The 12,485-nt window shown below is 61.4% G+C and overlaps 1 protein-coding gene across 1 annotated transcript; it reads right to left on the reverse strand.

Moving 5' to 3' along the window:
* Positions 1-619: 619 nt before the first annotated feature.
* SLC25A29 (solute carrier family 25 member 29) lies at positions 620-12,431 on the reverse strand. Its single transcript, XM_024567985.3, has 4 exons — positions 12,104-12,431; positions 7,638-7,681; positions 2,675-2,758; positions 620-2,400 (listed from the first exon to the last, which is right to left on the reverse strand). The coding sequence occupies exons 1-4, from the start codon at positions 12,135-12,137 to the stop codon at positions 1,651-1,653; spliced, it is 912 nt and encodes a 303-aa protein (XP_024423753.2). The 5' UTR covers positions 12,138-12,431; the 3' UTR covers positions 620-1,650.
* Between the last annotated feature and the right edge of the window lie 54 nt (positions 12,432-12,485).

The raw sequence follows: 12,485 nt of genomic DNA on the forward strand, positions 1-12,485 counted from the left end.
CTGCAGACAAACTCAACATCACAGGCTGGTGCTGGGATCACGCAGGGTGGGAAGTCACAGGACAGCTGGCTCCCCTCCTGGAGGGAGAGCTGGGGGCCCTCTCTCCTGTCCCCCTGCAGGTGGGCAGAGTTTTGGCAGGGTAGCTGGGAAGGAAAGGGCCTTCTCTTAGAAGCCCTCGTGGGCCGGCCTCCTGTGCTGGGTTAGGTCTAATCACCCTCCCCAACAAGGCCGTGTCTGACCCTAGCTGGTATCCCTCTCAGTGCCCTCACCACAGCTGGGGCCTCCCAGGGAGCTCACAGCACAAGTTGCCTGACCTGCCAGTGGGGGGCTGAGTGGGGACCAGGACCCCCCATCACTGGGATGACCAGGCACTCAAGGGGCCCCTGTGGGCGCTGAGGCCTCGTCCAGCATGTCTGAGCTCCACGCCCTCAATCCTCACACTCCGTCAGGCCCATACTGCAGATGAGAAAACTGGGCCCAGGTGTGCCCCCAGCCCGCCCCAGGTCACATAGTTAGGGCTGCCGCCAGGGCCCGTGGACACTCAGGCCACCAACCCGGCCCCTCTGACTCCAGGGAGCGGTGTGCAGTGAAGCCCCTTCTGCAATCCACAAAGCTGGGCTCTTAAAAAACAGAACATTTATTCCCTCATGGGTTCTGTACAATGACACCCGGTGTCCGGGGTAGGAGTGCTGTCTTCCTTGGCCACAGTGGCCTCCTGGGGAGAGCCCCACTCTTGGGCAGAGGAGCTGCCTCTGTTCGGAGGGGCCCAGACTGGCCCCACCTGTGCCTGCTAACAGGCCCTTCACAGCCTCACAGGAAACCAGGCACTGAGGGGCTTGCCTGGGAAAGACGCCGCTGGCTGGGGATGGGGGACCCTATCACCCTGCTGACCTCTCTGCACACCTTGGGGGGAGGCTCTGGCTGGGGGTATTGGGCTAGAGGTCCAAGAATCAGCTGACCCGTGTCCCCATTTTACAGGTGGGTGGCCCGAGGCCCAGAGGGGAAGACTTCCTTGGCCGCAGCTGTATTACAGTGCTGAGATCTCCTCCCGTTGGCCTCTCCTTCTCCCAACCCCTAGCCCCAGGAGGACACGGAGCCTCCAGCAAACCCATGACTTCTTGGTGGGACCCCAGGTCGCTCTCCATGGGAGTGGCAGTAACAGGGGTGAGTATTCCCAGGACTGCTGTATCGAGAAGCTGGGGTGCTGCAGCAGAGGTCTTTGTCCCCAATGGAGAGACTAGACAGGTGGCCACGGAGTGCCCTGGAGCTCCGCCAGGGGGAGGATGTGCTGGGTGAGTCACTGGGCCACCCATCTGTGGGTCTTGGAGAGCCTGTGGTGGTGGTGGTGAGTGGGTGGCAGCCCCCGGGCCCCGCCGGTAGCACTGCAGTAGCTGCACAGGCTCAGCTGAGCTTTCCGACTGCACAGGGCAGGTATGAGGGCCCCGCTGCGCAGCTGAGAACAATGAGCCCATCAAGGTCGAAGCTGAGGTAGCCCAACCTAGGGGCCCAGGCCTGATGGATTCCCCAGCACACGGCAGCTCAGGAGGCCGGGCAGGGCGGTGGGCAGGAGGGGGCTCAATTTCTGTCTGTATTGGGTGTCTGCAAAAGAGCCCTGGGCAGGGGCACGCTCTACAACATGGGGGTCAGGCGTCAAAGGCTGGAGGTCTGGGCCAGTGCAGGCCCCGCCGAAGCAGCTGGCACAGCCTCACCCTCAGGCTGGGCCTCCTCGCCTCTCGCGTAGGTGAGCACGACAGTGACGGTGGCAAAGGTGGCGGCGTTGACGGGGAAGGCACGCAGCAGTGTGGAGGCCAGCCCGCGCGTGAAGACGCGCCAGCCCTCGTCACGGTAGCTCTGGCGCATGCAGTCGAGGATCCCCTCGTAGCGTGCGGTGCCCTGCAGCCCGTCGGCCTGCAGCCGCGACTTGACCACGTCCATGGGGTAGGTGGAGAGCCAGGACAGGATGCCTGACGTGCCGCCTGCCAGCAGCAGCTTGGGCACCAGCCAACGGTCGCCTGGCTCGCAGCCCAGGGCACGCGTCACCACGTCGTAGGTGAGGAAGTAGACGCCGAAGCTGGGCGTCTCACGCAGCAGTGTGGACACCATGCCCCGGTTGACACCGCGCAGGCCCTCCTGCCGGTAGATCTGCGCCAGGCAGTCCAGGGAACCCCGGTAGGTGCGGGCCGGGCCCGCGTCCTGCAGCTGCAGCCGCGTCTTGGCCAGCTCCATGGGGCAGCAGATGACGCACTGGATGGCCCCCGCTGCCGCGCCTGCCAGGAACTGGTTCAGCGGCGAGTCGCAGCCCAGGGCCCGCAGGGTATTGCCCTGCACGCCGAACACCAGCGCGTTGATGAAGGTGAGCCCCATGAGCGGGGAGCCCATGCCCCTGTACAGGCCCAGCACCTGCGGGGCGCAGGGAGGAGTCAGGCACCTGCCTCCTGCTCGGGGGCTCGGGCAGCCCAGCCCACTTACCAAGGGAGTCTGCACGCAGGTGTTCACTGCCCCAGCCCGCCCCAGGTGTTCAGGAGGGCCAAACAGAATTTGATTAGAACCATTTCAAATGCATGATTTCCCCAGTAGGCCCGACTCTTCTTTCCCAGCCTGTAGCCTGGCCCGGCAGCTTCCGAGAAGCTGGTTCCCGCCCCTGACCCCCACTGCCTGGGCCCCAGCCACTCACACTCTCCTGCTTGATGATGGATCGGAAGCAGTGGATGGTCCCTCGGTACTGTGGCTTCTCCAGGCTCTGGACCTGAAGCCGCACCTGGAAGGAGAGGGCCCAGGGACAGGTCAGCCAGTTGGAGCCAGAGCTCCCACAGCACCCCAGGGCAGGGAGCCAGGTAGCTGGATTCCTGTGGCTTTTTGAATTCCAAGGTGGGCTGAGGCCAGGGACCATGCCTCTTCAGGGAGGGGTATCAGTGAGCCAACAGCCACCGGATGACAGGAGAGGTGCTGGGGCCACCCGAGACCTCAGACAAGCAGCTTCTACATGTTCAGATAGATGTGGATGCAAACAGAACCAACTCCATCTCCGCGTCACGGATTGAAGCTGCACGCTGTGACCTATGACCGTCCTCACTGTCCTCAGTGAGCTCCTCAAAGCCTTCCAGTTGATGATTGATTATCTGTGTTCCTTAAAATACGGCCACAAGTATTTCTGTCCCTAACAGCTGGACAGCGTGACAACGTAGATAAATATCAAGCTGGTGATAGCGTCAGTTATAAGCAGTCATCTGTCATGAGACCACGAGGAGGTACAGGGCCCCTGGCACTGCCACACTCCTGTCCTTTGCCTGGTCCGTCCCCAGGGCCGGAGCTGCACTGTGCACGGCGCTGTGAGGGGCCTGGCAGCGGAGAAGCACCTACGGGGCTGTGGGGCGGGCTGCTGCGCTCCACCCCGGTCTTCCTGGACGTCAGTCGCCCTGCAGTAAGTCCTGTTGTATTCCAAGGAGTTGCCTGCTTTGTCTTCGGGTGTGAAGACACCTTCTGGTTCTGGTGGCTGCTGCACCTCTGCCCCACGTGGGACTCCAGGTCCCCCATTTCACTGTGCAGTGTGCTGACCACTGTCTCAGTGGCAAACCATGGCCGATGTCAAGGGGGCTCCTGACCTAACACCCCGTCCTCAGCTCCCCTCATCAGGGGTGGGCCTGCAGCTCTGGGCACAGAGCGCCATGCCTCCTCTGCCAGTGGCCCCTTGTGGAGACAGAGGTCAGGAGTTAGTACTAAGTCACAGGAAAGCAGCTGACAGCAACTTGGGCCTGGGGATCAGGCCCAAGGGCCCTGAGGTGTGAAAGTCTTCTTTGTTGACTGACAGCTTATCCCTGCATTGGCTAAGCGAGCCCCAGGTGCAGAGCCGTGAGGACCTTTCCTGAACTTGGAATCTGTGTCACAGGGGTGGGGTGGGGCTGGGCAAAGCTACATTCTCCCTGGCCTGGACTCAGAAATCCTCGCTGTGACCAGGACAACGGGTGAGGGCCTGTCTGTGCCAGGCAGCGGGACACGGGTCTCGGGCGTGGTAATCACTGGCCCGGGTGGGTTCGGCTGCTGTGCTTTCAAAGATGGGGAGACAGAGGCTCAGAGGCGCTTCCTTCTCCCTTCCGTGTTCTGGCATCTCTGGAGGAACATCTGTCTTCGCTGTGGCTCCCGACACCACCACGCAGAGGCTGTTTTAGCCAAGGTGGCATGAAGCAGAGCTGTCCCCTCCTTGGGGACTTTTTTAACACTGGCAGTGTCTTCAATTTACTGATTTTTATAGAGAGAGAGGACCAGAGCGAGAAGAGAGAAAAGCATCGACTTGCTGTTCCACTTGTTCATGCATTCACTGGTTGCTTCTTGTTTGTGCTCTGACCGGGCATCGAACCTGCAACCTTGGTGCACTGGGACAACACTCTAACCCACTGAGCTCCCCAGCCAGGGTCCCCACGGTGCCTCAAAGTCTGTGTGGATCAGACAGTTCCACTCACGCCCAGGCCCAGGCCAGTCGGGCCCCACAAGAGACCATAGAGGCCCCTCTCCCCGTTGTTTCTGACCCCTGGGCCTGGGGTGAGCCCTTGTTGTCCGAGGGACCGGGTTTGGGGGCAAAATGTGGCCCAGGGAGGATCGATGGCCCCACCCCTGGAAAAGTGGCCACTTGTACACAAGCCCAGGAGCCTCCTAGTTCCCTCCAGGGCTTAGAGACCCCAACATGAAGACCCCCTGATCCAGAGGGGGGATGATTTTCCTCAGCCAGCCCTGCCCAGGCCCCCAACCCAGGACCTGTGCCAGGCCCAAGTGCCCCTCCTGCTATCCCTGCCCACTGCTAGGGCCTGGAGGGAACTCTGGGGGGCAGGGCGGGGTCCAGGCCCAGGGTCTGGTTCAGGGAGTAGAAGAGAAGCGAGGGGTTCACCTGGTGGCTGGGGCTTTCACTCACCTATGACAGCCTCTTTTCTGCCATGGGTGGGGCACTTCCGGCAAGGTTAAACAACCAAGTTTCATCACATCTGGGCGGAGCCCTGGGGCCAGCCCCCACCCCCCAGCCCCTCCCAGCCCTGGGAGAGCCACACCCTGGTGAAGGCGGGCTGGGACTGATTAGGATCCTGTCACCTGAGGAAGGACAGCCCACCACCTTCAGGTGAAGGTCCTGTGGCTGCAGATAGGGGGTGGAGTTCTGGGCTCCACGGAGGGAAACCAAATTTTAATAAAATGGACTCCGGCCTCAGGAGTGAGGATGGCAGAGGCCTGGCGAGGGGAGGGACTTCCGGGGGTCTGGCCTTGCCCTCCTTCTCCCGCAGCTTCTAGATTTGGGCACTCAGCACCTGCGTTCTTTCCTGAGTGTTCAACGTCCATTTCAACGGCGGAGCTAGGACACGAATCCCACTTTTGCAAAAGCAAGAATATGTGCGGGCCTGTGTGCATTTTCGTTTTTCAGTAGAAAGCATTACCGGGGGGGGGGGGGGGGGGGGCGGGGGGGGAGGCCATCTGAAGGACTGTGGGTTTTTTTCTTTTTAGTTTATATGTCTCTGTAACGGTTACAATTTTTTACAACTTGCATTACTTCCGTAACAGAAAGTTAAACGAAGAATGTGGGTGTGACATTAAACACAGTGAAACAGCAGCCACTCACGGGGCCGCGCCGGCGGAGGGGCTTCTGAAGGTGAGGCCCTTGAGGTGAGGACAGGCCTGTCTGCCGCCAGCCATTCGCTGTTCTCCCTGTCCCGGTTTGCTTGTAAGCGCAGTGTTCAACTTCCACAGTGGAAAGAGCCAGTGAAAAAATAAAGCCGGTAGAACATTAAATGGAACCCGCCCACCAACGACCCTCACCCAGCACAAGGCAACAGTGCGAGCCCTGGGGGACAGCAGGGCGGTCACGGCAGCTGAGGGACAGCAGTGGCCCTGGGGGCGGGTTTCCCCCTTTGTCACCAGAAACAGCTTGTTCAGACAGGTTTGCCCAGGTGGAATGCTGGCGGGCCAGTGACCAAAAAAAAGTCACAAATGGATTTCCTCTTTCTAGGTGCCAAGTAAGAAGGGTTCCAAAGGGCATCCACCCAGTGGGTGCAGAAGCTCCAGCACCCCGAGTACAGCAGGGGGGGCCTGTTCTGGCTCAGGAGCTCCGAGGGGCGGGGGCACCAGGCGGCATGCTGCTGGCCCGGTGGGGACAGACGGAGGCCCCAGCTGCAGGAGGCCTGGCCAGGCCTGGGCTGAGGCACAGCTCAGAGACGCCTCCGCAAAGCGGGGCTGAGGAAGTGAATCAAAGCCACTTCTGGGGTTGATGCAGCTTCCAGCGGCCTTTCCAACACATGACCGCGAGGTATAAACGCAGAGAAACACGGCCACTGCTGGGCTGTGGGCAGGCCTCACGGGACGCAGCCGGCAGAGCACGGGCAGCCGTGCGGACAGGCAGCACCAGAACCTCACTCTCGGTGGCCCAGAGGGAACACGGGCCCCTGAGTGGCCAGAGAGCCTGGCCCTTCGAGCTCCTCCCCAAATCCACCTGCAGGGGGACGGAAGGAAACCCGGGCCCCTTGGAACTGGCACATCATCCTACATAAGTTACACCAGGAGCACCGGCCAGCCCCTCACCGTGCGGAGGAGACCATTTGGGCCAGGATCACAAGTGACAGGACCACGGCACTGAGCCAGTCAGCTGGTAGCGTGGGCCCCGCCCCGGGCCCAGGGCCAGGCCTTGTTCAGGTCAGAGCCAATGTGCAAGGCCAGGCCCTGATGCCTCTTCCACTGGAGGACACCCAGCCCGAAGTTCCCAGTCCTTTCCTTGGCCAAGGAACACCTGGGTTCCAGAAAAGAGGAGACACGAAGTCCACCTCCGCCCCAGCCAGGGACGCTGTGCTTGCCTGCACTCGGCCCACGCATGGTGGGAGAGGGGCCAAGGTCAGTGTTCACAGTGGACAAAGGTCTGGCTTCCTGCCCTGCCGGTTACTATAGGCACCCTGGCCCTCCGCCACCTGCCCCCCCATCCCGTGAGCAGGCAAGGTAAGGCCTCGACTTGGCTGCTTTGAGGACAGAAAACCCCCCAAACAGGGAAAACCTTAGCCGGGACTTCCCAATGGGAGAACATGGGTCTCCTCGGTTTCTGTTCCGAGGTGTCTGAGAACCAGGAAGCGGCCAGTTGCTCAGGGTATGGGGCTTTCGGAAGAGGGAACAAGTGCCCATCCCACCCGCAACCACTCCACAGGTGCACACCTGCCCTCAGGAAGGGATCACTCGGTGTCTGGACTGTGACTGTCCCTGCTGGGTGCAGGCCACATCCACGGGGCATGCTGACAGGTTTGACTTTTCTGCATTTATGTGTGTTCCCGCCAGGCTTCTCTTTGTTTAAGAGGCTGCCGGGAGGAGCTCTGCAAGAACACTGTGGGGTCCCTGCTCTGGGCGAGGGGAAGCTGGTCCCCTGGCCTCAGCTGGCCAGGCCCTGGGTGGATCCCAACCTTCAGCCACCACTGGGAAGTGTGGGGACAAACCCTGGAGGAAAGGCCCCCGGATGTCAGAGAGAACCTGGATTCTGCTTCATTCTAGGGCCTGTATGAAGACCTTGAAGGCATTCCTAAGGCAGACTCTGCCACAGAGCCACCAGCCACCCAGACCCTGCAGGCTTCTGTCCTATGCCTGCCCCTCCCCAGGGCCCGAGACTCAGACCATGACCAGAGACTCACCTTGACCGTGTCAAAGGGGTGTCCCACCAGCACGCCTGCCACACCTGAAGGGAGAAAGGAAGACTTGTGACCCAGATGCCCCAGAAGCCTGCAGCGTCGGATGGAGTGCCCGGGAGGACGACGCAGGGCTGCCAGACTGAGCAGGAGACAGTTCCTGGCTGTGTGCCTGGCTCCGCCCCCTGTGAGCCCCTTAGTCCTTGGGGGGGGGGATGGGGAGCATGTGAGGGTGACGTCCCAAGGGTCACACCAGGATCCGTCCAACTTGAAGCTGTCTCTCTCACCCTGTCTCTCGCAGCAGCTGACAACAGCGTGTGGTTGCTAGGACAGTCCCATTGCTCCCAACCCCTCCCAGCACGGGCAGGGCGCTCCGGAAATTCGGACTTGGGGCCAGACCCTCACCCAGAACTGAACTTTCTCTCTGTCACTTACCAGCTGACCAAGTTCCCAGAGGACTCAGCGTCTGGGCCTCACCTCGCCAGTCCCGGTGTGAGCATCAACTTCCCCCCAGCGGAATGCCCATCCAGGACCAGGTGTGTGGCAGGTGCTGCTACCACCCCCTCCCCATCCTGAAGTGGAGCCGTTTGGTGCCCGGGGCAGCTTGTGACCCTGCAGTCATGCTTGGTTATGTGTCGGGCCAGGCCCTGCCAGCCCCCCTCGAAGGACGATGGCTCATAAACACTTTCAAAGTGCCCGCACGCTGTGCCCCTGGTAAGCATCCCCATGACTGGGCAGCTTTGTCACCCCACTTCAGGGAGGAGAAACCAGGGCTCGGAGAGGTTGAGTGACTGCCACACTCTCCTCCCTAGAAATGTATGTGTGTACACCCAGAGTCCGTCTCCTGCCCCGAGTGCTTATGTGTAATGGGAACAGCGAACACGTGGAGTTGCTGTCTGCAGTCCCTGCGCTCCTTTCGTACCTGTGCCGCCTCCCCACGTCAACACCTGTACAGAAAGGACTTTTAGTCCATTGGGTGGATGACGAATCTGGAGCACAGGGAAGTAACATGTCCCTGCCACACAGCTGGAAATGGTGGAGCTGGGATTCGAACCCCATGACACCTGGGAAATGCCCTCTGAAATCAGCTCTTCTGCACAGGCCATTTCTTCAAAGCCGGCAGAGAACAGTTCTGTGTCAGGTGTTCTGGGCCAGCCATGCAGGGCTGCGGCGTCCCAGGCACCTTCTGGCTTCCAGGGCTGCAGAGGGGAAATCTGCCCCCAGTGGGTGTTCTTCTCCTGGCTCAATAACTGATCTGTTCTGACAGGAAGGCTCTGAGATTTCAGGAATGTCACAGGAGGTGCCAAGGGTGCGTCCTTTTTCTTTAAAACAACCTTGCCTCACACTGTACTAGCCCTGTCGTTCTGCAGCCTCTCCTTTTCCTGCTCAGAGAAAATTTCCACTGTTACTTATTCGCCAGGCCATCTCTCCTTCTGGAACCCCAATACCCGCAGGTGAACGGGAGGTCCGTCTTTCCCTCAACACGCCACATCTGTGTTTCTGGTCCTGAGACACATGTCATTTCCAGAGTTCGATATCTACCTTTGTGTTCATTTCACGTTTGGGATCTGAAAATCCCAGTTCTAGAACCTCCCTTTTTGGGCTGCCACTGGATTCGGGGGCTTTGGAACCCTAGCAGTTGCCTGCAGTGTGAGGATTGGCCTTCCCTCTCCCCCCAGTCGGGGCCCGTCCAGCCCACCGAGCCCCTTGAAGCCAGGCCCCCAGCTGTGGGGACCCAGGGAAGCACATTCTGGACGTGATGGAGGTCCCCTTCCTGTGCTGGAGGGTCTGCTCCGGCTCTAGACTTGTCTCAGCCCCTGGGTTGGGAGGGGCAGTCCCTCACCCAGCAGCCTGGGTGGGGAGGCCCCAGGCAAGGACTCCAGGGCAGAAATTTGCATCTTCCCATCTGCAGGCAAGGAGTGGGCTGGAGTAGGCTGTGGGGCCTGCCTCCCCCAGCCTCCAGGCCCCCAAAGCCACCTTCTTTTAACCTCAGGGTCACCTGAGAGCCAGGAGGCCCCTCCAGGCCATCACCCCGAGAGGATCCTGAGGCCACAGTTGCAGCAGTTGGCGTGGACCCCATCCCCCAACTCCGAAGCCAGTGCCCTGCATCAGCTGAGACTCCGGGGTACCTGCCCGCACTGAACTTCTCTCTGCACCTCCCCCTATCCTTGCCCCCAAGGGAGGCCTCCAGACTGCTGGCCAGCAAGGTCCTGCCCCGCCTCTGTAAGGGCAAGTTGCACAGCTGACCCACACTCGCATAATCAGCGCAATGTGCTGTCCTCCCCCCACACGGAAAGTGAGTCTGGAGGGACCCCGGGCCCCTGAGGAGAAGCACTGCCGTGATCTACCCCGAGCCTCCCGGCACTGAGGGGCCCAAACCCTCCCAACATGGAAGCAACATCGGGTTCCGGGGCCAGGCTCCGAGGTAGGGGCGTCATTTGCACATGGTTCCTGGACAGCCTCCCTGTGAGGGCTGGGCCTTGTAGGGGGCTGAAGGCAGGCCTGGGACACAGGTCCCTGTCCCTTGGGTTAAAGGGGAGAGGACAGCCCCTGCCCTGCTGTTGGAGGGGCATGCTGCATGACTTTGCGCTAGTCCCTCCACTTCTCAGGGCCTAGGTTTCTCCTGGGTCAGATAAGGCCAGGAGAAGGTCCCAGGGGACTGCTGACTGACCCTCTGCCCCCTTTCTGGCAGCTGCTTCCACCCTCATTCGCCTGGGAGGCTCGGGCCTCGGCTCACACTGCTGGGAAGTTGGGCACTATCCACCCTGCGCTTGCGTATGAACCCCAGTAGGACAGAGGGACGGCTGGTGAAGCCCCTACCGCTCGGGAGGGCACTGGATGTTGGAGCTTGGATAGGATCTTTCCTAGGTGCGCCTAGTGAGGATGGGCAGAAAGGCTTTCCCGGAAGGGGCCCTGCCTGAGCAAGAGCCCAGAGGGCCTGCACGTGTGCATCTGGGGCCGGCCCAGTCTCTAAGCAGGCAGGCCTCAGGATGAATATTCCAAACCCCAAGCTCCCTGGACACCTGCAGGAAAACAGAAGGAATGCTGCCTCTGGGGAGAGAATCCACATTCCACAAGAAGCTGGAAAGGGGCATTGGCCCCTGGACAGCCCCCACCCTCCAGAGCCACACCCTCCCAAGTGGTGGGTGGGGGGAGGGGAGCTGGGGCCTAGGAGGGGCCAGCAGAGGTGGCTGACACCAAGGGGAAGGAAAGGTGAGCAGAGTGGGAGCCAGCTGAGAGCTGGACCCACTGGGCCCCTGCCCTGCTTCCCGTCTCCTCTCGTACCTGGGTTCTGGGGAAATTCTCCACCAATTTGCCAAAACCTCTGGGGTTTTGACCCCCTTTTCAGGTTCCAGTCCTTGATTTCCTGAGGCCTGACTGGGGAAGTCTGATAAATCCCTTCCCACACATCATGCCCCCCACGCTCCCTTCACCAGCCTCTTCTCTCCCAGAGCTTAAGGCCACTGATAGTGGGCACTGCTCTCCCGCCAGGGCGCCCACCGCTGCCGGGTGCTGGAGGAGAAAAGCTCCAGAGGTCTGGGCGAGCAGGCCAGGACACCCAACCAGCCATCTCTCTGCCCAGGAGTCAGGGCCTGCCACGTCTGTCAATTCATCACCAAATTCCTGGTGGTGGAACCTGGCTCCCAATTAATACCTGTTGCATAAATTAACTCTCCAAGTAAAAGCAGAGAAACTAAAGGCCAAACAGGCAGGTAGCCCAGCCAGCCCACAGCCGGTCCACAGCAGAGCCAGGATTGCACACTGACTCAGGGGACAAAGACTTGGATCGGCTTCCGTGAAGGTGTCCCGGCCGGTGACACGTCCCCGTGAGCCCAAGGGGCGTGTCAGGCCCACTCGCACACTCGCGTAGAGTCGACCCCCAGCAGCTCACTAATAGGCGCAAGAAGGCGGTAGCACGCCAAAGCGTGACTGGGGTCCGGCCAGCACCTTACGGTGCCCCCCAGGCTAGCCCAATAGATAGAAGGTAGTCTGGTGGCTCCTGCTCCGCCTAGATGGCTGAGGGGAAGGAGTGGAGGCAGCCTCAACTTCATGGGCTCAGGTTGGGGATGCTGCTCCAGGTAGGATGGGGATGCAGAAAAGGGGAGAGGGAGAGGAGCCCGGGGCCTCGGGGGAGGAGGGCGCAGGTGGCGGCGGGGCACCCTCCTGGCTGTCCCTGCCTCCGCCAAATCACATTGCTGCTCCCAGGCCCCAGACCTCCGTTCCCAATGTACCTCGAAGGACTTAAAAAACTCTTGCCTCGTGGGGTGGACAGTGCCCTAGGCACCCTCGGGCCTGGTGTCTATTCACGCCCACGAGAGCCCTGAGAGTCGAGGAAATACCAGGGCGAGGGCGAGCCGCTGGACCGAGCGCTGGCAGGTGAGTTGGCCTCGCATCCTGGACGCCAGGCTCCGGCGCCCGAGATCGGGAGCCCCACGTCCCCGGCCCCTTGAGCATTCCGCCCGCTTCCTTACCCCCTGCGCATCCAGCCAGGAAGTCGAGCGCCATTTCAGGGCTGGCCGTCCTTCCTCCACGTCCTTCTCCTTCTCTGGCCCTTTGCGGGGCTGGTCGCCGTCGGGAGCCACCCGGCTGGCTGGGCTGGGGCTCGGTCTGGCCACCGCCTCCTGGCGTGGAGCCCCAGTCAAACCTGGGGCGGGGGGCAGCAGCGGCGACTCAGCCAACGACTCCTCACAGAGCGCAGGGTCCTCCCCGGCCGGCTCCCGACCCCTCGAAGCAGTCCTCCCGCAGCCAGTGGTCCCTCACTTCGGGCCTTGCACCCCGCCTCTCAGGGCTGCCTGCGGTCCTGGGGCGGGGCGCGGGGTGCAGCCAATGGGGGGAGGGGGCGCGGAAAACGCC

Source organism: Desmodus rotundus, chromosome 7, assembly GCF_022682495.2.
Source record: "Desmodus rotundus isolate HL8 chromosome 7, HLdesRot8A.1, whole genome shotgun sequence".
Classification (NCBI taxonomy): domain Eukaryota; kingdom Metazoa; phylum Chordata; class Mammalia; order Chiroptera; family Phyllostomidae; genus Desmodus; species Desmodus rotundus.

Coding starts and splice junctions, on each gene's coding strand:
- SLC25A29 (XM_024567985.3), bottom strand. CDS start 12,137: ATGGCGCTCGACTTCCTGGCTGGATGCGCAGGGG. Junction 2,759..7,637: donor ACCCCTTTGACACGGTCAAG/GTGAGTCTCTGG, acceptor CTCTCCTTCCAG/GTGCGGCTTCAGGTCCAGAG. Junction 2,401..2,674: donor CCATCATCAAGCAGGAGAGT/GTGAGTGGCTGG, acceptor TGCGCCCCGCAG/GTGCTGGGCCTGTACAGGGG.